This window comes from Phalangium opilio, unplaced genomic scaffold (genome assembly GCF_054372755.1).
Source record: "Phalangium opilio isolate 3A_F unplaced genomic scaffold, DU_Popi_V2 ptg000009l_1, whole genome shotgun sequence".
Lineage (NCBI taxonomy): Eukaryota > Metazoa > Arthropoda > Arachnida > Opiliones > Phalangiidae > Phalangium > Phalangium opilio.
The window spans coordinates 89,801-115,736 of NW_028324146.1; the positions used below are offsets into that span (position 1 = coordinate 89,801).

The following is a 25,936-nucleotide window of genomic DNA, read 5'->3' on the forward strand; positions in this document are numbered from 1 at the left end:
AATTTTGGATTTTTTTGTGGATTTTCACAAAATTTTGGATTTTTTTCTGGATTTTCACAAAATTTTGGATTTTTTTCTGGATTTTCACAAAATTTGGGATTTTTTTTGTGGATTTTCACAAAATTTGGGATTTTTTTTGTGGATTTTCACAAAATTTTTGATTTTTTTGTGGATTTTCACAAAATTTTGGATTTCTAAAAAAATTCGAACACACTCCCGGATTTAATATGTTACTTTGGATTTCTAAAAAATTTTCTGTATTTTTGGATTTTTTTCTGGATTTTCGGTGGATTTTTGGATTTTTCACATAATTTTATATATTTTGAAACTTTTGAAAGATCTTCGGAATTTTCAAAAAATACAAAATCCTTTTTGTATTTTCACTGGAATTTTGGATTTGTTTTTGGATTTTTCCCCGAGCGTACGCGATTTTTTGGCAATGACCGACCCCTCGCTCCGAACTGAAAATTCAAAATTTGGACAGAAACCTCTTTTCAAGCCAGCTTTAAATGGCGCCAATTCGGGCCAATCAGCATCCTCCAGACCCATCTTTGTAAGGTATTCGAGAAGCTGTTTCCTATTCAAGGGTCCGGTTGGATCTTTCGTGGTTTGTTCTTTACATCGCTGATCAGCGGGCAATAGAGAATCCTGTACAGTAGTACATGGATAGTATCAGAAGGGGATAATGGAGGAAGTGTGACACTCTGTATCCTCCCTATGCTTTCGTTATGTAACGCCATTCTTCCCAGGCGAGGGACCCCTTTAAAGGGACTGTAAAGAAGGCATCGGCGGGTGGCAAAACATTATTTGAAATGCGTCAGAGGCACCACGTGACCGAGGAGAGGCGTGGGTGGTTCAAAGAAGCTTAGTTCGTTTTATTTCAAAAACTACCACTTCCTGGAATTGGCGCTGCAATCAGGCGAAAAACAAGGACTAGATGTTAACTAGTCCCACTCCATGAGTAGCCTTTGTATCTTGGCATCACGTGATGTCTGTGACGTATTTCGAATAATTTTTACCCACCCGCCCATGCCTTCTTTGCAGTTCCTTTAAGTTTGCTTTCCCGCTCATCAAACTACAAATGGGCATCGCACCGTAAGGTGAATTCTATAGTTGTTTGGCACTAAATCCCCAGCAATCATCCCACAAACCTTGATTGTCTTGACGTGGGACAAAAATGCACAAGCGCATGCGTCTTACCAAATATTTAAACGCTAATAGAGTAATGATGAGCTAGGAACTATTTATCGCGTATGTGATTCGGTTTAGTAACCTTGCTCTAAATGTTCCGATGTTGGGAAGAGTGACGTTACACTCACCCAGCTTTGTGGTGCGGTACACTTCTCTCGAAAAGAAGTATTATATACTTCTGATAATATTAATTACATTCCTGACCTTTCCAGCTTACCCATGACGAAATTTAGCCAATAATAATAATCTAAGCTTTGTCTACGAAGGGATGTGTCCACACTAAGCCTTTGGTTTATTTACAGGTGGGTCCCTTTACAATGCATAGAGGGGTGCAGGGGGCTAGCCACTATGCCACAGCTAACCTACAGCGCCCCCTACACTAACTATTACAGGCGTTAACCTCTGCAAGTTTTGATGGAAAGGAGAAGCCGGGTTAGACCGCGGAGGAAAACTCCTTTTAACAAGCGCATGGGGAGAGAACTTGCAAACTCTACGCAGAAGGATTTGCTCCCAGATTTTCACCCGGTGCCGCAGTCCGGGATCCCACCCGGGATCCTCTTGCTGCGAGGCGAAGGCGCTAACTGCTACGCCACCCCACTTATCCTTAACTATTTTAATTAAGGTGTGTTTACCAGCGCCCACTTCATCACATCTGATACATATTTAGCATTGCTCGAAACATAATTGAAATAGCAAACGAAATCCCTGACATATCCCTGACGTTTTAGGACAAAGCTTTAAATCCCTGACTTTCCCCCCCCCCCTATTTAGAAAACCCCGAAAATCCCGTCAGAGATTTTCTATTAATACTCAATCCGAAATCGTAATGTTAATATGGCGGGTTTCAGCTTTCCTCATGCAATGAACCCACCAATATGGCGGGGTAAATTATCTCGCATATCTTAGCTCCTCCCCCAAATCAAATGAAAGCTCTCTATAGCATGCAATGACATTAAAATGAAATATCTTACATCAGGATCCACATCGTTGCTCAGTTGCTCGAGCTCCTCGGCGGAAAGTTTAGTGAGGAGCTCATCGACGTCCATATTCTCGTATTCAGCCAGCTCCTTGCCATAGAGCATCTGATTTGCTTCGGTCGATGAGGAGCTCACGACCTTATTGGTCGTGATCTTGTACTTCCTCGTCATAGTGACCTAAAACGGGTTGAAAAGTTAAAAAAACGAACGCAAAAATATAAAACCATGAAGTTTGTTAAAATTGCCTGCCTTCATTGCAATTTAATTTAATTAAGATCGTTCAGTTGCAAATTAATTAACACTTAGTAGACTACACGTACGTAACTCACCGGCTTCGAGGATCCAGCCAGCATTTAAAACAATAACGAAATATACAGTATAATACACGCAAATTTGGTATTCTTTTTAAAATGTTAAACAAATAAAATCATGCCTATTTTCGTGTCATGCTGACGTTCGGTTTTGTACAAGGTGATTTAAAAAGAGATACTCAAATCATTCATCAAGAATTTCTACTAGAGGTGTGCGGTAAACCGTTTCCATCGAATACCGAACCGAATAATTCGACAAGCCTATTTTCACTATTCGATACGAATATCGAATACCGAACTGACTATTCGGTTTTAAAGTTCGACAAGCCTATTTTCACTATTCGATACGAATATCGAATACCGAACTGACTCTTCGGTTAAAGTTCGACAAGCCTATTTTCACTATTCGATACGAATATCGAATACCGAACTGGCTATTCGGTTAAAGTTCGACAAGCCTATTTTCACTATTCGATACGAATATCGAATACCGAACTGACTATTCGGTTAAAGTTCGACAAGCCTATTTTCACTATTCGATACGAATACCGAATACCGAACTGACAATTCGGTTAAAGTTCGACTACCATAAATTCAGGTCCTCGGCACTAGAGAGACCCACCTTATTTGAAAAATATCATCCCAATTTTATTTGTCTCCCATCAAAAACTACCAGCAAGTGCATAGGAAAATTTTAAGAAATACTTGACCACCAATGAGGAGAGGTATTTTGAAATTTAGGAGCTTCTAAATGTTCTTCTCCTTGCTTTGTAATTTTATTGGCGAATATTAGGGTTACTACCCGATTAACCGCGAATAGTTGCCCTAGTATTCGCGAATATTAGGGTTAAATATTCACGGTTACTAGGCTTAACTATTCGCGATTAATCGGGAAGGAAAAAATTTACCAAGGCCCAACTATTCGGTATTCGATTTGGAATAAACTATTCGATTCGGTATTCGATTTGGAATAAACTATTCGATTCGGTATTCGATTTGGAATAAACTATTCGATTCGGTATTCGATTTGGAATAAACTATTCGATTCGGTATTCGATTTGGAATAAACTATTCGATTCGGTATTCGATTTGGAATAAACTATTCGATTCGGTATTCGATTTGGAATAAACTATTCGATTCGGTATTCGATTTGGAATAAACTATTCGATTCGGTATTCGATTTGGAATAAACTTTTCGATTCGGTATTCGATTTGGAATAAACTTTTCGATTCGGTATTCGATTTGGAATAAACTATTCGATTCGGTATTCGATTTGGAATAAACTATTCGATTCGGTATTCGATTTGGAATAAACTATTCGATTCGGTATTCGATTTGGAATAAACTATTCGATTCGGTATTTGATAAGGAAAATTTTTTAGTATTCGATAACCGGTTCGATGCCCAAAAAGTGGCATTCGCACACCCCTAGTAATTTGTAGGTCAAAGTCTGCTAGTAAAAATACTTGATAGAACAATTAAGAATCCCTTTAACAGCGACTTTTTCCAGAAAAAATAAAAAATCATGCTTAACAAGGGGAACAAGGGGATTTAATGTTTCGCATTCGACTTTTGACAGTGGTGTTTTTAATTTTACACGGAATTTTAATTCCGGTAAAATTTAAGGGTAATCGTGACGTTTTTTTCTCACACAACAACGACTACCTGATACTTACTGTGTAATTCATTTTGAGTTTTTTGAAATTTTGATCACCCGTGCTTGGCACTGTCAAAGTTTTTACTTAACGGGGCAGTATTGTTTTAAAACTGAAAGGGAATGAAATTAATTAGGCCTAATACACGAGAATCCTCAGAAAACAATTCCAAGCCTAAACCCAAAATGGTAAGCCTGGTTAGTTCTATTGTCACACGGAAAAGGCTTCGAACTTCGAAGTTTTACCGGAAGTGAGATGAGACTGGAAGTGAAGGGCTCTAGCATTGATAGTAGATCCTGGCACTAGTGAACAAATTTGAGCAGATTTTATCAGAGAGAATTTAGAAGGGGAGTGGAAGGCCCCCCCTTTGACTCTATTAAACGTGATGACGCCCAAACAAGATGTCGCGTTGAGCTTTTTGGGGTAAGCGAGTTTCCGGTCACGTGTTCTAAAATCTCTCTGTTACCAGGGAGAAAGGGAGAAGCCGCCTAATGCTAACAGAACTCGTATCTAGCGGGAAGGGGTTGAAAACGGGGGTATGATATACCATGTTCTCTCTCTCTTTACCTTGGGTCATTCGGTGGATTATTGAGCATGCGCGAAGTGACATCACGAGAGATAAAAAATTTGGATTTTGCGCAGTAGAGCTCGCGGTAGCCCGGGCGATACTACCCCCGTAGGCTGGGAAATTTACTTCCCCCACCCAAAAGAGAGACACCTCGCGCTATTCACGCGGCATCTCCCTTTCTCCCTGCTGTTACAAACGCATCATACCGGAAATCGACCTGCCTAGATAACGTTTGGCAGACGACGTTGCGCTACATTACAAACCGCCCCTTCTACTCCCCTTCTAAATTCTCTCTGATTTTATGCCACCGCTTCCCACGCGCCTACACTAGAGAGAAAAAAATTGGTCGAGTTCCAAAAACATCTCCTACCCCCTTCCCCTCAACCTAAAGCCGCGGAACACGGACCCGGCTCCTTGAATCTAGTTCGGCCCCCGTCTACCACCGCGAGCGTCTCACCTATTGGAGAGGGGAAATTCAGAAACCGCTACCAGAGGGCCAACCGTTCTTGGGTTATCAAGAATATTCACTTTCGCTGAGTGAAGAATTTGGTTAGCTCAGTACTTCTGGTCTCATCTCACTTCTGATAAACGTCAGGGGGTTCAGGGACCTGTCATCTTTCACTTTTTGCGCGGAGTTTTTGCTCAGTGAAAACTAGCCTTTAGGCAATAATTGGCGTGGAAATATTTGGCTTAATAATAGACCATTTCCAATGTAAAAAAGGGTGTTGGCAACCCTCAGTATCGCGAGACACAAGACAGTAGAAAAAAAAAACCCCTAGAGGGTGACGCGCTCTGTTGATACTAAAAGTGTACAGCGAATACGCGGCGTTTAAGACCATAAGTTCATAGATAGAAGAAAAAGTATATTTCGTTCAGTGTCTCAACCCCTACACGAAGCATCCAATGAGAAAAGAGCTTTGAGGTCAAAGGTTTACAGAAAGTTGTACCTGATGCTGGCGCAGCGTGGGAAATAAGGCGGTGGCACAGGGCAATGACGAGTTTAAAAATTGCCTGGACCAGTTTAAAACTTAAATCGGAGGGGGGTCAGTGGTCCACAGGACCACTAAGAAAATTCAAGGGTTTCCAGAGTCCACACATTAAAATTATAATATTTTAATTATCCACTTCTTAAATTTAGCAGACGACGCGCCCTGGTCAGTGGTCATGGACCAGTTTATTTACTCCAGGCCAGGGGGGTCGCTGGCCCAATGTCCAGTTTAAAAAAATTCTTATTTCCCACCCTGTGCTGGCGATCCAAACCTTAAATCTTGGCACTTGAGCTAGCGTCTGCTACTCAGGGTGCCAATTCACGAGTGCTACGGTCGTGAAGGTAGTCATACGCAGAGGGGGGTCGACACTATTCCGATGGTAAAGGAGTTGGGGGCGGGGCTTCTCATATTACAAGGCGCGCGAGCAAGCTTCAGTGAAGTATACTTTTTGTCTTTATCTATGTACTTTTGATCTCGCGTCGCAACGAATATGGCTGTATCAGGGATAGATTTAATTTTAGAAGTAGGAATGGAGAACAGAGTTATCTGTGCGCGCGTCTAAGTCCCGTTCAGCGTGGGAAATAAGGCGGTGGCACAGGGCAATTGACAAGTTTAAAAATTGCCTGGACCAGTTTAAAAATTAAATCGGAGGGGGGTCAGTGGACCACTAAGAAAATTCAAGGGTAACCCGAGTCCAGACAATCTCAACTATTTAATTACCCACTTCTTTAGTTTAGCAGACGACGCGCCCTGGTCAATGGTCATGGACCAGTTTATTTATTCCAGGCCAGAGGGGTCGCTAGCCCAATTTCCAATTTAAAAAAATTCCTCATTTCCCACCCTGGTCCCGGACCTTCTTCCCCGTGACGGGGGGGGGGGGGGTCTGAAAAAAGAGGCGGGAGGGTCATAGCGACAGAGGTAAAAAGGAACTACACATTTTTCGCCGTCCGCGTCAGCAACGTCATCAAAACGTAGTTTAAGTGATGAGCCAATAAGATAATTTAAAATTTTCGTTACATTACGCGTTGGAGGTAGGGGCTCTATAGGGAGCTAACAGTTCTGTCCCTGAAACGTCACACCCTTCTATCTCTTACTGGAGTTTCATCCCCCCTAACGATTGGAAACAGTATTCTACGCCAGGGTGGGAAATAAGGATTTTTTTAAACTGGCCATTGGGCCAGCGACCCTTCCCCTCTGGCCTGGAATAAATAAACTGGTCCATGACCACTGACCAGAGCGCGTCGTCTGCTAAATTTAAGAAGTGGATAATTACAATATATTAGCTAATGTCTGGACTCTGGAAACCCTTGAATTTTCTTAGTGGTCAAGTGGACCACTGACCCCCCTCGAATTTAATTTTTAAACTGGTCCAGGCTATTTTTAAACTGGTCCGGGCCATTTTTAAACTGGTCCGGGCAATTTTTAAACTGGTCCAAGCAATTTTTAAGCTGGTCCGGGCAATTTTTAAACTGGTCCGGGCAATTTTTAAACTGGTCCGGGCAATTTTTAAACTGGTCCGGGCAATTTTTAAACTGGTCATTTGCCCTGTGCCACCGCCTTATTTCCCACGCTGTTCTACGCGCAAAAATGCCAACCAGAGGGGGGCTGCATGACGTCAGACTATCTCTTCCCCCTAGCCAGTTGTAGCTCCCTATACTGGGTGGTCTATGAGTCAGACTCGAGTACATACTAACCGTTCCGTTTTCCATTCCTACTTGTAAAATTAAATTTATCCCTGGCTGTTTAGATAATCTTACCCGCAAGTAATACAGTATGTAAGTCAGGTTAGAGTATAGAAAAAAAATCTAGTCTCCAGAAAATTGCAATAAAAACAAAATCCAAAAGCTGCTTGTTTTAGGCTTACGCATCAAGCGTGTTACAAAGTTAAAAAGCGAAAATTTTAGGCTAAGCGTTAATTATTCCAATTAGCGTAGCTTATTCCTGATCAGCGCCACCTACCCATAGCGGCGACTTTGAGAACTACTGTAAGCGGCAAGCCAACCAGATGTCGCTAAAATCTGGTGACGTCATTTTTGGTAAGACCCCGAGAGTGCCCGGTCAGTGACGTCACCAGATTTTAGCGTCATCTGATTGGCTTGCCGCTTACAGTAGTTCTCAAAGTCGCCGCTATGGGTAGGTGGCGCTGATCAGGAATAAGGCTAATTTTAAAGATTGCTGCCAATTGACACGATAATCTAAAGCCTACCAATAACTGTCGCCAATTTTATATAGAGAAGCAATCAGTACACCCGGACTTTTTTTTTTTTTGATTGATTTCTATTGTAAATCCACAGTAGGCGAAAATTTCTAAAATAGAAAAAAAGCACTTAAAATTATACCAGGGCCCCCAGCCGAATTTTGAAAATATTTATAGGAATTATAGGATTTTTTCATGAAACTATAGGATTTTATAGGACGTTTTTCCAGAATTATAGGATTATATAGGACACTAAAATATTAATTTTTATTTTTTTGAAAGAACCAGTAGTGCAAACAAAGGCCGAGTAATTAAAAAAAAATGTTCGTGAACATTCCCTCAATAGGATTAACATTACACTACCCTTGGAGGCTCATAACTCTGGTTCAGTTAGGGATACGGGGATGTCCTTTGAGTAGGTCATAGTCCTATTTGTCCCCCATCCAACCATACTAAAAACTTAGGGCTGTGACAAATAGAATTATATAGGACAATAAAATGAATGGTGGTGCACACTGAACGTTAATTTTGTTATCAGAACCATAATATACTGAGCTATTTTTAACTAGTTAAGCTACAATACGAGGGAAACCATCCCCATTTCTTGATATTTTTTAGACCCGAATCCTGGTTTAACCGATGGTTTGCTTAGAATTCGCCCAAATTTCAAAATTATAGGATTTTATAGGATTTTTGGCGATTTTAACCAAAATTATAGTTAATTATAAAAGTTCCTTTTTAAAAATTCAGGTACTGGAATTTTCAGACTTTCGATAACATTTATCTTCCGAAGTCTAAAGCAACATTAGCGACGTCATTTGCGTATTCCATTTAATTCTCTAGGGCCGAGGGGTCGGTCATTCGTGAAATCCCGTACTCTACCCGCGAAATCCAACTTAAAGGCCGACTTCCAGCAGCGAAAAGAGTTCTAGCGAACTGAAAACCGAGCATCGAGACTAACAATGGAGTAGTGACCGTGCCGATTTTCGAAGCCCCACTGGGTCAAAAGATGGAAGGGTTCTCGCTAACTGAAGATACACGATTTCTATTGCCCATCTTCAGTTCGCTAGAACCACATTGCACGGCTTTCAGTTAGCGAGAATCCTTTCAACTTTTGCCCCAGTGGGGATTCGAAAATCAGAACGGTCGCTTCATTGTTAGTCACGATGCTCGGTTTTCAGTTCGCTAGAACCCTTTTCGCTGCTGGAAGTCGGCCTTTAAAAAATCCCAAATCAATAACGAAATCATCAAATATGTAAAAAAAATCACAAAATCAAATGAAATCGGACGAAATCCGACGAAATCAAATTGGATTTCGAAATCCCGTACACTTTTTCCAAAACTTCCGATCCCTCGTCTAGGGCGCTCCGGGTGTGCTCTGAAAAATTTTGAGTCTTCCTTTGGTAGATTTAAATGAACTCGCGCTCGGATTTCCGTTATCCATTTACCCGAGAAAAAACTAATATTAATTCAGCTCCGGAAATAATACTAAAATATAGAGAGGAATCTGTCTGGGAACGATCGTGGCGTTCTCATGTTCTAATAAAGGCAGTCGCGGGCGGCGATCTCAGAGGGGGTAAATGGAATACGCCCTTTGACCCGGCGCCCTCAAATCGCTACGCGTCAATAGAAAATGCGTAAATTCAACTTTCAAATAACTTAATTTTGTTATTATTAAACTACTATTCGCTGACTATTTTTAAAAGCGCTAGTCACTTTTACACTTCAATTAAAGCCGAGGGGTCGGACGTTTTCGAAAAAGTGTACGTGATTTCGAAATCCAATTTGATTTCGTCGGATTTCATTTGATTTCATCGGATTTCAAAATTTTGCAATTTATTTTAACTGATTTTGCGATTTATTTTAACTGATTTTGCGATTTCTTTACTGATTTTGCGATTTCTTTACTGATTTCGCGATTTCGTTACTGATTTCACGATTTCTTTATTGATTTTGCGATTTCTTTACCGATTTCGAGCTTTTTGTAGCTGATTTCGAGCTTTCTTTATTGATTTTGCGATTTCTTTACTGATTTTGTAATTTCTTTACCAATTCTGCGATTTCTTTACTGATTTTGCAATTTCTTTACCGATTCTGCGATTTCGTTACCGATTTTGCGATTTCGTTACCAATTTTGCGATTTCGTTACCGATTTCGCGATTTCGTTACTGATTTCACGATTTCTTTATTGATTTCGCGATTTCTTTACTGATTTCGTAATTTCTTTACCGATTTCGTAATTTCTTTACCGATTTCGTAATTTCTTTACCGATTTCGTAATTTCTTTACCGATTTCGTAATTTCTTTACTGATTTCGTAATTTCTTTACTGATTTCGCAATTTCTTTCCTGATTTCGCAATTTCTTTACTGATTTCGCGATTTCTTTACTGATTTCGCGATTTCTCTACTGATTTCGCGATTTCTTTACCAATTCTGCGATTTCTTTACTGATTTCGCGATTCGTTTACCGATTTCGCGATTCGTTTACTGATTTCAGAATCAGCCTTGATTTCGGATTTCTTAAATTGGATTTCACGAATGACCGACCCCTCGATTAAAGCGCATTCTAAGTGTCAGGCTTGAATCCAACAACAAGAAGACCTTAAGTCAGGTTCAGCTTGTGGCGTTAAACAAGCCAAGGTCAATGATTGAGTGACAACGAAAAGACGCAAAAACTGATCTTTGGTTACCAAGAAATAAAAGATAAAAAATTGCCGAGCTGGCAACTTGCCTCTCTTCAAAACTTCCCAAAATTAGTATATCCGAGGGGTCGGACGTTTAGGAAAAAGTGTACGGGATTTCGAAATCCAATTTGATTTCATTTGATTTCATCGGATTTTGTTTGATTTCAGAATTCGATAAAATCCAATGGTTTTCATCGAATTTTGATATTTTCCCCGTGATTCCGTTGGATTCTGCTATTTTTCCCGTGATTTCGACTGATTTTGCGATATTTCCCTTGATTTCGTTTGATTTTTAGGTTTTTCGCGTGATTTCCTCGGATTTTGAGATTTCACCGTGATTTCGTCGGATTTTGTGATTTCTTTTGATTTTGGATTTCGTGAATTTTGTAATGGATTTCACGATTTCTTTACTGATTTTGCGTCTGATTTCGTGATTTCTTTACTGATTTTATGATTTCTTTACTGATTTTATGATTTCTTTACTGATTTTGTGATTTTTTTACTGATTTCGTGATTTCTTTACTGATTTTGTGATTTCGCTTCTGATTTCGTGATTTTTATGTTGATTTTGCTTCTGATTTTGTGATTTCGCTTCTGATTTCGTGATTTCTTTGTTGATTTTGCTTCTGATTTTGTGATTTCGCTTCTGATTTCGTGATTTCTTTGTTGATTTTGCTTCTGATTTTGTGATTTCGCTTCTGATTTCGTGATTTCTTTGTTGATTTTGCTTCTGATTTTGTGATTTTTTTTACTGATTTTGTGAATTCGTTGCTGATTTCGGATTTTTTATTTGATTTCGTTGCTGATTTTGGATTTTTTTTTTGATTTCGAAATCAGCATTGATTTCGGATTTCTTAAATTGGATTTCACGGGTAGCGTACGGGATTTCACGAATGACCGACCCCTTGAGTATATCACACTTTGTAATTCTTATTCAGTGGCGCCAAAAATACACCATCGACTTTATCAAGAAATTAAAGGCGCCTAATCCCCTATAGAGTGCTGTCAGTTGTGACGTCAGATCCAAGGTTAATCGTCACGAGTCTGCCTGCCCTTTAGCAATGGGCGGCCATGACAGTTACCGTTTTTTCTTTATAGAGTGCTGTCAGAAGCGCCGGTGTTCCCATAAAGAAAAAACGGTAACTGTCATGGCCGCCCATTGCTAAAGGGCAGGCAGACTCGTGACGATTAACCTTGGATCTGACGTCACAACTGACAGCACTCTATGCTGTCAGAAGCGCCGGTGTGACGTCACCCACGCTGTTTTCCCATAAAGAAAAAACGGTAACTGTCATGGCCGCCCATTGCTAAAGGCAGACTCGTGACGATTAACCTTGGATCTGACGTCACAACTGACAGCACTCCATGGGAAAACAGCATGGGTGACGTCACACCGGCGCTTCTGACAGCACTCTATACTAGTCAATGTACCATGTACGCGCGTACTGATTCGCATTGGGCGGAGGACCTAAAACGCTGTCAGCTAAGGTCAGGGTTCATACAACTTTTGGAAAACAAATTTCCCTGAGATTTCCATGAGGTTTTTCCCCATATACTTCCCTGAATTTTCCAGGTTTTTCCCCCCGTATATGGAGTATCCTATGGAGCAAATGTTAACGAAGGAGGGGGGTGGAGGCAAATATGACTCTTACATAATCAAAGCCTGGACATCCCCGTATCTCTAATATAATCAGAGTTATGAGCCTCCAAAGTATAGTGTAATGTTAATCCTATGGAGGGTATGTTCGGGTATGTTCACGAACAATTTGCTTAATTACTCCGGCCCTGTTTGACGAAACCCCACGTCTTTAGTATCGTTGGATGGCGGGCAAATAGGACCATAACATACTCAAAGGACATCCCCGTATCTCAAATATAACCAGAGTTATGAGCCTCCAAAGTATATTGTAATGTTAATCCTATGGAGGGGGATATGTTCACGAACATTTTGCTTAATTACTCGGCCCCTGTTTGTCGAAATCCCACGTTTTTAGTACTGTAGGAAAGGGGACAATTAGGGTTATAACATACTCAAAGGGCATCCCCGTATCTCTAATAGAACAAGAGTTACGAGCCTCCAAAGTATAGTGTAATGTTAATCCTATGGAGGGGGGTATGTTTGTTTACGTTTTGCTTAATTCCTCGGCCCCTATTTGTCGTAGCCCTAAGTACGGTTAGATGGGGGACAAATATGACTATAACATACTCAAAGGGCATCCCCGTATCTCCAGTAGAACCAGAGTTATGAGCCTCCAAATATAGTGTAATGTTAATCCTATCACGAACATTTTGCTTAATTACTCGGCCCCTTTTTACTCGATCCCCAAGTTTTTAGTATGGTTGGATGGGGGACAAATAGGACTATAACATACTCAAAAGGACATCCCCGTATCTCTAGTAGAACCAGAGTTATAAGCCTGCAAAATATAGCGTAATGTTAATCCTATGGAGGGTATTAATTACTCGGCCCCTGTTTGACGCAAATTTCCCTGATTTCCCTGAATTTTACTAAAAATTCTAAATTATAAATTTCCCTGAGTTTTCCATGAGGTTTTTGTCAACCATTTATTTCCAGGTTTTCCCTGATTTTTCCAGGTTTGTATGAACCCTGTAGCCTACAGTCTGTAGGGTCCTTTCGTAGCTATTTCTAAACTAATCCAGGCGGGTTTTGTGGGAGGAGCTACACTAATCGTAAAATTACGTATGACGAATTTTACCTCGCGAATTCCAAATTGAAATAATTCGAGTTAATTATGGATAATTTATTCACTACTCCTTAAAGGGAGGGTGAAGTAGAAAATCAAGTGATTTTTTTTATCAATTCTTCTTCTAATTATAAGACCAGTCTGCATAGTGAAACATTCAGGAAATACAATTTCCGAATGATTTTAAAATTACAATTAGGTTCAGATTTTGAGGATAATTTGAAATAAGCCCCTCCGACCAATCAGGTAACGCCCTGCCTTTTTATTAACAAAATTCTCGTGGCACGTTCCGTGTTGAATGAAATTTATCACGAGATTTGATAAAATTAGGCGCGCGACGTGACAATCGTGGCGCGAGACATGGAACGTGCCACGAGAATTTTGTTAATAAAAAGGCAGGGCGTTACCTGATTGGTCGGAGGGGCTTATTTCAAATTATCCTTAAAATCTGAACCTAATTTGAATTTTAAAATCATTCGGAAGTATTTCCTGAATGTTTGACTATGCAAACTGGTCTTGTAATTAGTAGAAGAATTGATAAAAAATCACTTGTTTTTCTACTTCACCCTCCCTTTAACAAACTGGATATTTCCCTACGTAAAATTTGACACGCACGGGCCTAGTTCATTTCGGAGGCTCCGATTATGGCCAATTTATTCACTACTCCCTAACATTGGTCGAGAGAGCCTGGAGATGTGAGTCGGTAATTTACCGTCCGTAAATTACCGGTAATTTACTAAATACCGCGTAAATTACCGATTTATATCTTACCGTAATTTTACTATTGTAATTTACCGGTAAATCACAAAATTACCGTGGTAATAAGCCTGTTAAAACATAAAATACCATAAATTACGGTAATTTTTGTAATTTCAAAATTTCAATCGGTAATTTACCGGTAATTTATCGGTAAATTACCGATTGAAATTACCCGATAAATTAACGGTAATTCATCGGAAAATTACCCGGTAATTTATCGGTAATTTCAATCGGTAATTTATCGGTAATTTCAATCGGTAATTTATCGATAATTTATCGGTAATTTCAATCGGTAATTTATCGGTAATTTCAATCGGTAATTTATCGGTAATTTCAATCGGTAATTTATCGGTAATTTCAATCGGTAATTTCAATCGGTAATTTCAATCGGTAATTTCAATCGGTAATTTATCGGTAATTTCAATCGGTAATTTACCGGTAATTTCAATCGGTAATTTACCGGTAATTTCAATCGGTAATTTATCGGTAATTTCAATCGGTAATTTACCGGTAATTTCAATCGGTAATTTATCGGTAATTTCAATAGGTAATTTACCGGTAAATTACCCGTTAAATTACTGTTTTTAAAAATGACGGTAATTTCACATCTCTAAGTATAGAGTAATGGCACCTACTTGCCTTTGAGTGTATTAAGCTCTATGCGTAGTTAACATGGAGTGCCACTACTCTATAGTTTTAAGTTGGGCCAACTAAGCTACTTTTGGCAATAGACAAGCCAGGACTGTTACCGGCTGCGTTCACTAACCCTCAAAAGGGGGATGCGGGGGAGGGCGGAGTCTCAGTCGCGAACATTTTTTTTGACAACATTACATCAGGAACTGTTGAAGACATTTTTTTATATGTTGTAGCCCGATGGCAGACGTAAACGAGCAGTGTTACGCATAGATCTAACGACAGGGTTGGGGCGAAATTTTTCAATTGAAAATCCCTGACTTTTCTAGATTATCCCAAGTACCAAATTTTGCCAATATTCCCGACCATTTTAAGATCTTTACCAGAGTCCACTTCGTCACACCTGACCCATATTTAGCATTGCTGGAAGCATGGTTTGATAATTGATATACCAAACGGGGTCCCTGACTTTTTAGAACAAAACTTTAAATCCCTGACAAGTTATGACCAAAAACCTCAGTTAAAACTATTTCCCATTTAGTTAATTTTTACATCCTTGGAGTTCACTAATTAATTAATACATAATTAAATCACTTCAACTCTGGCACTAATATACCTCAAGAATCTCGGTCTTTTTTTCTAGGAAATGTTCAAGGCCTAGGATACATTGGCATTTCTACTTTACTACTCTTAATTGGGTAGGATTGCACTTTACGTGACCCATCCAACTAACAATGGTTTCTAGTTAATTGGACCATGAGGAGTCCGAAAAAAATAGTTAAAAAATTATCTGGCCGCCGCAAGTTGGTCAAAAAAATTTTTGAAAATTTTAAAATCCATGCACTTACCGCCATTGAAGTCGCTATCCGCTTAACGCATTCTGCACTCAATCTGGCAAAAGAAAGCCGAGGCGACTCTAAAAAATTGACGGACTCGCGCCGGAGTTATAGCTATGGAATTTTTAAGCTTACGGAAACCGTTTATTTCTGATAAAAGGACGGATATATAAATGCGAGAAAAACTGAAATGTTGGTGAAAATCGTTGAATTTTTTGCAAATTTGACAAATCTGAAGGACGATATTTTGGAAAAGGTGTCATATTATTTGGGAATTTGATAAATGTGAAGGACGATATTTTGGAATAGGTGTCAAATTATTTGGTAATTTGACAAATGTGAAGGACGATAATTTGAAAAGGTGGCAAATTATTCCTGAATTTGATAAATGTGAAGGACAATATTTTGGAAAAGGTGGCAAATTATTCCTGAATTTGATAAATGTGAAGGACAATATTTTGGAAAAGGTGTCATATTATTCGGGAATTTGACAAATGTGAAGGTCGGTATTTTGGAAAAGGTGTTATATTATTCGGGAATTTGGTAAATGTAAAGGACAATATTTTGGAAAAGGTGTCAAATTATTCCTGAATTTGATAAATGTGAAGGACGGTATTTTGAAAAAGGGGGCAAATTATTCCTGAATTTGATAAATGTGAAGGACAATATTTTGGAAAAGGTGGCAAATTATTCCTGAATTTGATAAATGTGAAGGACGATATTTTGGAAAAGGTGTCAAATTATCCCTGTATTTGATAAATGTGAAGGACAAAATTTTGGAAAAGGCGTCAAATTATTCCTGAGTTTGGTAAATGTAAAGGACGATATTTTGGAAATGGTGTTTACATTTATCAAATTGCCGAAAAATAGGCACTCTTTCCAAAATATTGATGTTGACGTTTGTTAATTGACCAATAGTTTGTCGCCTTTTCCAAAATATAGCTGAAATAACTAGACGCCTTTTCTAAAATATTGTTGAAATAAATTGACGCCTTTTCCAAATTATTGTTGAAATAAATTGACGCCTTTTCCAAAATATTGTTGAATTTGACGCCTTTTCCAAAATGTTGTTGAAATTGACGCCTTTTCCAAAATATTGTTGAATTTGACGCCTTTTCCAAAATGTTGTTGAAATTGACGCCTTTTCCAAAATATTGCTGAAATAACTAGACGCCTTTTCCAAAATATTGTTGAATTTGACGCCTTTTCCAAAATGTTGTTGAAATTGACGCCTTTTCCAAAATATTGTTGAATTTGACGCCTTTTCCAAAATGTTGTTGAAATTGACGCCTTTTCCAAAATATTGCTGAAATAACTAGACGCCTTTTCTAAAATATTGTTGAAATAAATTGGCGCCTTTTCCAAATTATTGTTGAAATAAATTGACGCCTTTTCCAAATTATTGTTGAAATAAATTGACGCCTTTTCCAAAATATTGTTGAATTTGACGCCTTTTCCAAAATGTTGTTGAAATTGACGCCTTTTCCAAAATATTGCTGAAATAACTAGACGCCTTTTCTAAAATATTGTTGAAATAAATTGGCGCCTTTTCCAAATTATTGTTGAAATAAATTGACGCCTTTTCCAAAATATTGTTGAAATTGACGCCTTTTCCAAAATATTGCTGAAATAACTAGACGCCTTTTCTAAAATATTGTTGAAATAAATTGACGCCTTTTCCAAAATATTGTTGAAATCGACGCCTTTTCCAAAATGTTGTTGAAATTGACGCCTTTTCCAAAATATTCTTGAAATAAATTGACGCCTTTTCCAAAATATTCTTGAAATAAATTGACGCCTTTTCCAAAATATTGTTGAAATAAATTGACGCCTTTTCCAAAATATTGTTGAAATAAATTGACGCCTTTTCCAGAATATTGTTGAAATAAATTGACACCTTTTCCAAAATATTTTTGAAATAAATTGACGCCTTTTCCAAAATATTGTTGAAATAAACTGACGTCTTTTCAAAAATATTCTTGAAATAAATTGACGCCTTTTTCAAAATATAGTTGAAATAAATTGACGCCTTTTCCAAAGTGTAGTTGAAATAAATTAACGCCTTTTCCAAAATATAGCTGAAATAAATTGACACCTTTTCCAAAATATTTTTGAAATAAATTGACGTCTTTTCCAAAATATTGTTGAAATAAATTGACGTCTTTTCAAAAATATTCTTGAAATAAATTGACGCCTTTTTCAAAATATAGTTGAAATAAATTGACGCCTTTTCCAAAATATTGTTGAAATAAATTGACGTCTTTTCAAAAATATTCTTGAAATAAATTGACGCCTTTTTCAAAATATAGTTGAAATAAATTGACGCCTTTTCCAAAGTGTAGTTGAAATAAATTAACGCCTTTTCCAAAATATAGCTGAAATAACTAGACGCTTTTTCTAAAATATTGTTGAAATAAATTGACGCCTTTTCCAAATTATTGTTGAAATAAATTGACGCCTTTTCCAAATTATTGTTGAAATAAATTGACGCCTTTTCCAAAATATTGTTGAAATAAATTGACGCCTTTTCCAAAATATTGTTGAATTTGACGCCTTTTCCAAAATGTTGTTGAAATTGACGCCTTTTCCAAAATATTGTTGAATTTGACGCCTTTTCCAAAATGTTGTTGAAATTGACGCCTTTTCCAAAATATTGCTGAAATAACTAGATGCTTTTTCCAAAATATTGTTGAATTTGACGCCTTTTCCAAAATGTTGTTGAAATTGACGCCTTTTCCAAAATATTGTTGAATTTGACGCCTTTTCCAAAATGTTGTTGAAATTGACGCCTTTTCCAAAATATTGCTGAAATAACTAGACGCCTTTTCTAAAATATTGTTGAAATAAATTGGCGCCTTTTCCAAATTATTGTTGAAATAAATTGACGCCTTTTCCAAAATATTGTTGAAATTGACGCCTTTTCCAAAATATTGCTGAAATAACTAGACGCCTTTTCTAAAATATTGTTGAAATAAATTGACGCCTTTTCCAAAATATTGTTGAAATCGACGCCTTTTCCAAAATGTTGAAATTGACGCCTTTTCCAAAATATTCTTGATATAAATTGACGCCTTTTCCAAAATATTGTTGAAATAAATTGACGCCTTTTCCAGAATATTGTTGAAATAAATTGACACCTTTTCCAAAATATTTTTGAAATAAATTGACGCCTTTTCCAAAATATTGTTGAAATAAATTGACGTCTTTTCAAAAATATTCTTGAAATAAATTGACGCCTTTTTCAAAATATAGTTGAAATAAATTGACGCCTTTTCCAAAGTGTAGTTGAAATAAATTAACGCCTTTTCCAAAATATAGCTGAAATAACTAGACGCCTTTTCTAAAATATTGTTGAAATAAATTGACGCCTTTTCCAAATTATTGTTGAAATAAATTGACGCCTTTTCCAAATTATTGTTGAAATAAATTGACGCCTTTTCCAAATTATTGTTGAATTTGACGCCTTTTCCAAAATGTTGTTGAAATTGACGCCTTTTCCAAAATATTGTTGAATTTGACGCCTTTTCCAAAATGTTGTTGAAATTGACGCCTTTTCCAAAATATTGCTGAAATAACTAGACGCCTTTTCCAAAATATTGTTGAATTTGACGCCTTTTCCAAAATATTGTTGAATTTGACGCCTTTTCCAAAATATTGTTGAATTTGACGCCTTTTCCAAAATGTTGTTGAAATTGACGCCTTTTCCAAAATATTGCTGAAATAACTAGACGCCTTTTCCAAAATATTGTTGAATTTGACGCCTTTTCCAAAATGTTGTTGAAATTGACGCCTTTTCCAAAATATTGTTGAATTTGACGCCTTTTCCAAAATGTTGTTGAAATTGACGCCTTTTCCAAAATATTGCTGAAATAACTAGACGCCTTTTCCAAAATATTGTTGAAATTGACGCCTTTTCCAAAATATTGCTGAAATAACTAGACGCCTTTTCTAAAATATTGTTGAAATAAATTGACGCCTTTTCCAAAATATTGTTGAAATCGACGCCTTTTCCAAAATGTTGTTGAAATTGACGCCTTTTCCAAAATATTCTTGAAATAAATTGACGCCTTTTCCAAAATATTGTTGAAATAAATTGACGCCTTTTCCAGAATATTGTTGAAATAAATTGACACCTTTTCCAAAATATTTTTGAAATAAATTGACGCCTTTTCCAAAATATTGTTGAAATAAATTGACGTCTTTTCAAAAATATTCTTGAAATAAATTGACGCCTTTTTCAAAATATAGTTGAAATAAATTGACGCCTTTTCCAAAGTGTAGTTGAAATAAATTAACGCCTTTTCCAAAATATATTTGAAATAACTTGATACCTTTTCTAAAATATTGATGTTGACATTTGCTAACTGCCCAATAATTTGTCGCCTTTTCCCAAATATTGTTGAAATAAATTGACGCCTTTTCCAAAATATTGATATTGATATTTGGTACTTTCTCAATAATTTGGCGCCTTTCCCAAAATATAGTTGCAAAAAACTAGACTCCTTTTCTGAAATATTGACGTTGACATTTTCTAATTTCCCTATAATTTGACACCTTTTCTAAAACATAGTTGCAATAGCTCTATGCCTGTTGCAATAGCTCTATGCCTTTTATTTCAATTTTTTTTTACAAAAAATCAAATTTACCAAGGATTTGACACATTTAAGAAAAACTATTCCCGAATAATTTGACGGCTTTTTCCAAAATTTACCGTTATCAATTATCTAATTCCCAAAAAATTCAACGATTTTCACCAACATTTCAGTTTTTCTCGCATTTATATATCCGTCCTTTTATCAGAAATAAACGGTTTCCGTAAGCTTAAAAATTCCATAGCTATAACTCCGGCGCGAGTCCGTCAATTTTTTAGAGTCGCCTCGGCTTTCTTTTGCCAGATTGAGTGCAGAATGCGTTAAGCGGATAGCGACTTCAATGGCGGTAAGTGCATGGATTTTAAAATTTTCAAAAATTTTTTTGACCAACTTGCGGCGGCCAGATAATTTTTTAACTATTTTTTTCGGACTCCTCATGGTCCAATTAACTAGAAACCATTGTTAGTTGGATGGGTCACGTAAAGTGCAATCCTACCCTTAATTGTTTCACAGTTATACTTTAAAGGAAAATATAATTAGGCCTACTTCATACCCTAACCATCTAATTAGCAACTTGTTAAATTAAACTAGAACGAGATACTGTAATAACAAAAGCAGCCAAACATTTTGACTCATTTCTTCACTCATTCAAAGAAAAACAGCCTATCTCCCTTCACCTTGGAGGCAATTTATTTATTACTTGGCTTTGGCTTCGCTTTGGAGAAAAAATTCTTAGGCCTTGGTTGCTATAAAACTTTAAGCTTATTCCCAGCAACCAACCAACCAACCCAAAGTTTCGGAAGCGAATCTTATTAAGGCGGGATTTTTTTTCCCTTCAAGAAAATGCGAGTCGAGCGAGACTCTTGAGGGGAATCTTAAAATACGAATCTCTAATATAGAAAGAAAGAAGAGGTTCTATTTTTCGTCAAAAGCAAAGCCATCTTGAGCAAAGTCAGCAAATTCATTTCTGCATTAGGGAAGTAACTAAGGAAGTCTCTACTCAGCAGCCGCGGCGGCCTTCCCGGCTCTCGCCGTGACCAAACAGGGTAAGACCGAGGCTTAACTAAGCCAGACTGAGCCTGGGACGCGGCGCCGTTCCGTTAGAGTACCCCAATCTTGATGCCGAGGCCCAATTTTAAATGTATTAAATGAAATAACGTACCTGTTTAGGTGATAAACGAGGGAATACCCGGTCCGGTCCGGTGTTTGTCACTACTTTGTACACCGATTAATCGTACACAGTTTCTTCGCGCTGTAATTTCGTCCTTTAATCCAACACACACAATCACCCGCCCTTCCTCCTTGCACAACAAAACGGCTAGTCGGAAGTACACTGCCGCAGCTTCCACTAGAGGACCGAGTCCTCCAAAACCTCGCAAATTCTCGCGGCGTACGAGAAAGCGCGCCAGTTTCCTTCGCATACAAACTAAAGCATGGCCAACTTAGATTACCCATGGTAAAAGGCCTGCCAACTTCACCCGAGCCCCATGTTAAAAAACGACTAGCAAAATCGCCCCTAGTTCCAACTTTGGCCGTTAGGTGCGCTACCAACCCATGCAGTTTTCCTCCTAATGCTTTTTCTATGGGGAAAAAAATTCGGAAGTGGACTCGGTTTAAGAGCATTTTTAATATATTTACCGACTATTTTCGTGGCTGAATTTTAAATGAGAAGTCAAGGAAGTTCAAATTTATATTTTGAGACCTATTTCATAATTTTCCGTCCGTTATTTGACGAGTAATCAACATTCAAAGTTGGAGTTCGTTTTAAGGCGGAGAAATGCGCCGTTTAGAGTTAAGCCTCGGTCTTCAAGGAAGTTTACACTAAAATTTAGTGGCGCCGTTGGACCAAGGCTTAGGTTTGAATGTTGATTACTCGTCAAATAACGGACGGAAAATTATGAAATTGGTCTCAAAATATAGATTAGAACTTCCTTGACTTCTCATTTAAAATTCGGCGACGAAAATAATCGGTAAATATATTAAAAATGCTTTAAAACCGAGTCCACTTCCGAATATTTTTTCCCATAGAATAAGCATTAGGAGGAAAACTGGGTTGGCAGCGCACCTAACGGCGAAAGTCGGAACTAGGGGCGATTTTGCTAGTCGTTTTTTAACATGGGGCTCGGGTGAAGTTGGCAGGCCTTCTACCACCGGTAATCTAAGTTGGCCATGACCGAGTCCTCCAAAACCTCGCAAATTCACGCGGCGTACGAGAAAGCGCGCCAGTTTTTCCCTCGCGTACGAACTAAAGGAACAAGCTTGGAGCATGGACCAGTTATAGAGGGACTACTAAAAAGGCGCCACCGGAGGCTTGCTGCAGCGTTAGCTTGCCAAAGTGCTATCATAAGTTAAGTTTATATGTTCCATAAGTATGACACTACCTATACTGCAGAGGGCTAGAGACTTACTGAGAGCTTTTTCGAAAACAACGCGAGAATAGAGCTATTTCAGTGGGGGAAAAATTTCGTCTGCTACGAAAATTGCAATTGGGCCTGCCTTTGAGTGTAGGGCGGCCATTTTATGAGGGTTTTCTCTATTGGCAAATAGCATTGGTGACGTAGCCATTACCCCCTCTGAAATAGCTCTATTGGTCCCCGCATAGCCTAGTTCACAACCTAGATATGACGTTTTTTAGCTCCAAGTGCGCATGCGCGAAGAACTTAAACAACAAGATGCACAAGGCAGTCAAACTTTTTGGAAGGGGCTATTGGCCACACTCGGTTTTGCAGGACTTCCATCTTCCTATTTAGTTTGTCGTCGATTTAAGAGAATCTATGACGTAACACCTACGTCACTTCGTGACAAGGACTCAGTAACCAGTGGAAAACTTATGGATGGTAAAAGCATGGATAAAGAATGCGCATTGCGTGAGGTTGAAATTTGTTTTCACTCTACAGGATAGGCAACTCCTTATCTCGAACGACAGCTTATTCTGTATATACTCTGTTACAACATCGGTTGTCAGCACGCGCAAAGCCAGGTCTCTATGTAACGTAGCTTTGTACGTGCTGTCAAGAGACCAAAGGATTTTCAGGATCTTCAGGATTTTTATAATACCCCCGAGTTTCTTTAGCTCGAGTGCATGCACGGACCTCTAGGCCTTAGTCTCAAATACATCATGTGAAATTTCCTACAGCCTACTACATAGAGATGTGAAATTACCGTAATTTTTAAGAATGGTAATTTACCGGGTAAATTACCGAAAAATTACCGGTAAATTACCGATTAAAATTTTGAAATTACAAAAATTACCGTAATTTATGGTATTTTATGTTTTAACAGTCTTTTTACCGCGGTAATTTACGTAATTTACCGGTAAATTACCATTCTAAAATTACGGTAAGATATAAATCGGTAATTTACGCGGTATTTGGTAAATTACTGGTAATTTACGAACGTAAAATTACCGACTCACATCTCTACTACTACACGTATTTGAAACTAAGGCCTAGAGGTCCGTGCATGCACTCGAGCCTAAAAAACTCGGGGGTATTTTAAAAATCCTGAAGATCCTGAAAATCCTTTGGTCTCTTGTCAGCACGTACAAAGCTAGGTTACATAGAGACCTAGCATTGCGCGTGCTGACAACCAATGCTGTAACATATTTGAATATATACAGAATAAGCTGTCGTTCGAGATAGCCTAGGGAGTTGCCTATCCTCTACAGAGAAAACAAATTTCAAGCTCAGGCGCACGGTAAAGATTGGTTTATACATAGCCCACTTGATCACGCACACGTGCTCTATAGCGCGTGCAGCCAGCGTGATCAAGTGGGCTATGGTTTATATAAGGTCTAGTGCTAAAAAAAGATAGAGCGCGTGCAGCCAGCGTGATCAAGTGGGCTATGGTTTATATAAGGCCTAGTGCTAAAAAACTATTAAAATAAGCCCCCCCCCCAATTTCCCAAATACAACTGTTTTGTGTCCCGCTATATTTGGTCCATGGATGCTTCTTGATAAAATTCGAAAAGTCCCGCCCTCTTTTAAAAATGACCTGAAAGGGTTGAATAGAAATTATTTCCGGGTTCTGTTGGAAATATATCGTTAAAAATTTGTAATCGTATTAATCGAAAGAATATATAATTTATTTAACACGTAAAATTATTTTTGAAAATAACCATTTAAACTAGAAAAGTGTATATTAAGCAATCATTAGGATCAGAAGTATATAACACTTCTCTTCGAGAGAAGTGTACAAGCACAAAGCGGGGTAAGTGTAACGTCACTCTTCCCAACATCGGAACACTTAGAGCAAGGTTACTAAAACGAATCACATACGCGATAAATAGTTCCCTCATCATTACTCTATTAGCATTGAATTATTTGCCAAGACGCATGCGCTTGTGCATTTTTGTCCCACGTCAAGACAATCAAGGTTTGTGGGATGATTGCTGGGGATTTAGTGCCAAACAATTATGGAATTCACCTTACGGTGCGATGCCCATTTGTAGTTTGATGAGCGGGAAAGCAAACTAAAAGGGGGAGCCTGGGAAGAATGACGTTACATAACTGAAGCATTAAGATGATACAGAGTGTCATCCTTCTTCTATTATCCCCTTCTGTTAGGATTAATAATAGCGCAAACATAATACACAAACAAGGTGCTCAATCACTACTCAACAAGGCCTAACTCCCACGTCGAGTTTGGGAAAGATATCAATGAATAATAATGCTACCAAGGCTACTATGGTTGCACACGTGATATCATAAGTTTATAAGTGGTATGACAATACCTATACTTCGCAATGCTAGAGAATTACTGTGAGCGACAAGCGGCAATTGCAGACTACACTAAGTTTTGCAGTACATCTAAGAAGATTTAAGGTGGAATTCATAAACGTCGGACGCAACGCAATTTAATACAGGCAAAGGCAGGGCGTCCCTCAACATTTCGATAGTTGTCCTCATTGGATTCAAAATATAAGGCAGTTTTCACGCAAATAAAATTGAGAAAATATTTATCAAAAATTCCCACACGCGGCGGCACTTGCCTCACTCTTACCTTATCGCAAAGCATGCTGGGCTTGGTAGAGGGTGTTTGATTTTATTGACATGTAGTACTATTATGGCAGAAAAAATTCCTTATAAGTTTCCTACATTGCGGCTAGGCCTTGTTAAAGGGTATGGGAATTTACAATTTCGTATCATATTTTAGCGCGAAAGTGGTGGTATTATGTTTCACTTTCAAGTCTCTACTTTCAAAATATCAAGTTTTTAATATAATTGAACCAAAGTTTCTATTTTTAAAATCCATTGAAATTGAATCACGAAAACTCAAGCAGTTTCGATATATAAATCATTTTGTCTTGTCAGCTTGTTCGCCCGTTTGATGACGTCACTATGGCTGCGTTCAGTAGCCGGCATCAAAAACATCGATGACTAAAAGATGACATCGATGTCTTACTGAACGGTTTTTCGCGTCTTTGGGCGTGACGTCATGATGCTCATCGGATGCCCATCAGAAAAATCAGCTGTGAGAGGAGGTTTTTTTGATGAGCATCGGATTCATGACGTAAATTTCGTCATTTTGCGCCGCTACAATTAAAATATTGTAGAATTGACCAATATTATCCTTATGGATAATAATACTAAAAAGCAATATTTTATTTTGGTAAAAAATGAATTCTGACAGAATTTTGATTTAATTGACAAATTGAAGTACAATATCTTTGTTAATAGTTCGGTATCATTATTTAAGCCTCTGCCGTAACGTTATCATAATATCGTCGCCATTAAGAAAAGCATCGATTACACAGAATTGTGCCGTTCAACAAGTGCAACGTCATCATGACGTCAAAAGAACACCGGTTTCATTTTCCCAAACATCGATGTTTTTC

The 25,936-nt window shown here is 38.0% G+C and overlaps 1 protein-coding gene across 4 annotated transcripts in view; it reads right to left on the bottom strand.

The window, feature by feature from the left end:
- The window catches only part of tmod (tropomodulin), a 28,917-nt gene extending 7,472 nt beyond the window's left edge, over nt 1-21,445 (bottom strand). The window contains exons 1-5 of one of the 4 annotated variants that reach the window (XM_089844910.1): nt 21,263-21,445; nt 7,900-8,000; nt 4,158-4,248; nt 2,163-2,345; nt 489-648 (exon numbers count right to left, since the gene is read on the bottom strand). In XM_089844910.1, coding sequence (XP_089701036.1) covers nt 489-648; nt 2,163-2,345; nt 4,158-4,169 — 355 coding nt within the window. In that variant the 5' untranslated portion in view covers nt 4,170-4,248; nt 7,900-8,000; nt 21,263-21,445. The remainder of the gene's footprint in view (nt 1-488; nt 649-2,162; nt 2,346-4,157; nt 4,249-7,899; nt 8,001-21,262) is intronic. The other 3 variants (XM_089844909.1, XM_089844912.1, XM_089844911.1) reach the window with 3 other exon arrangements.
- Nucleotides 21,446-25,936: the final 4,491 nt, after the last annotated feature.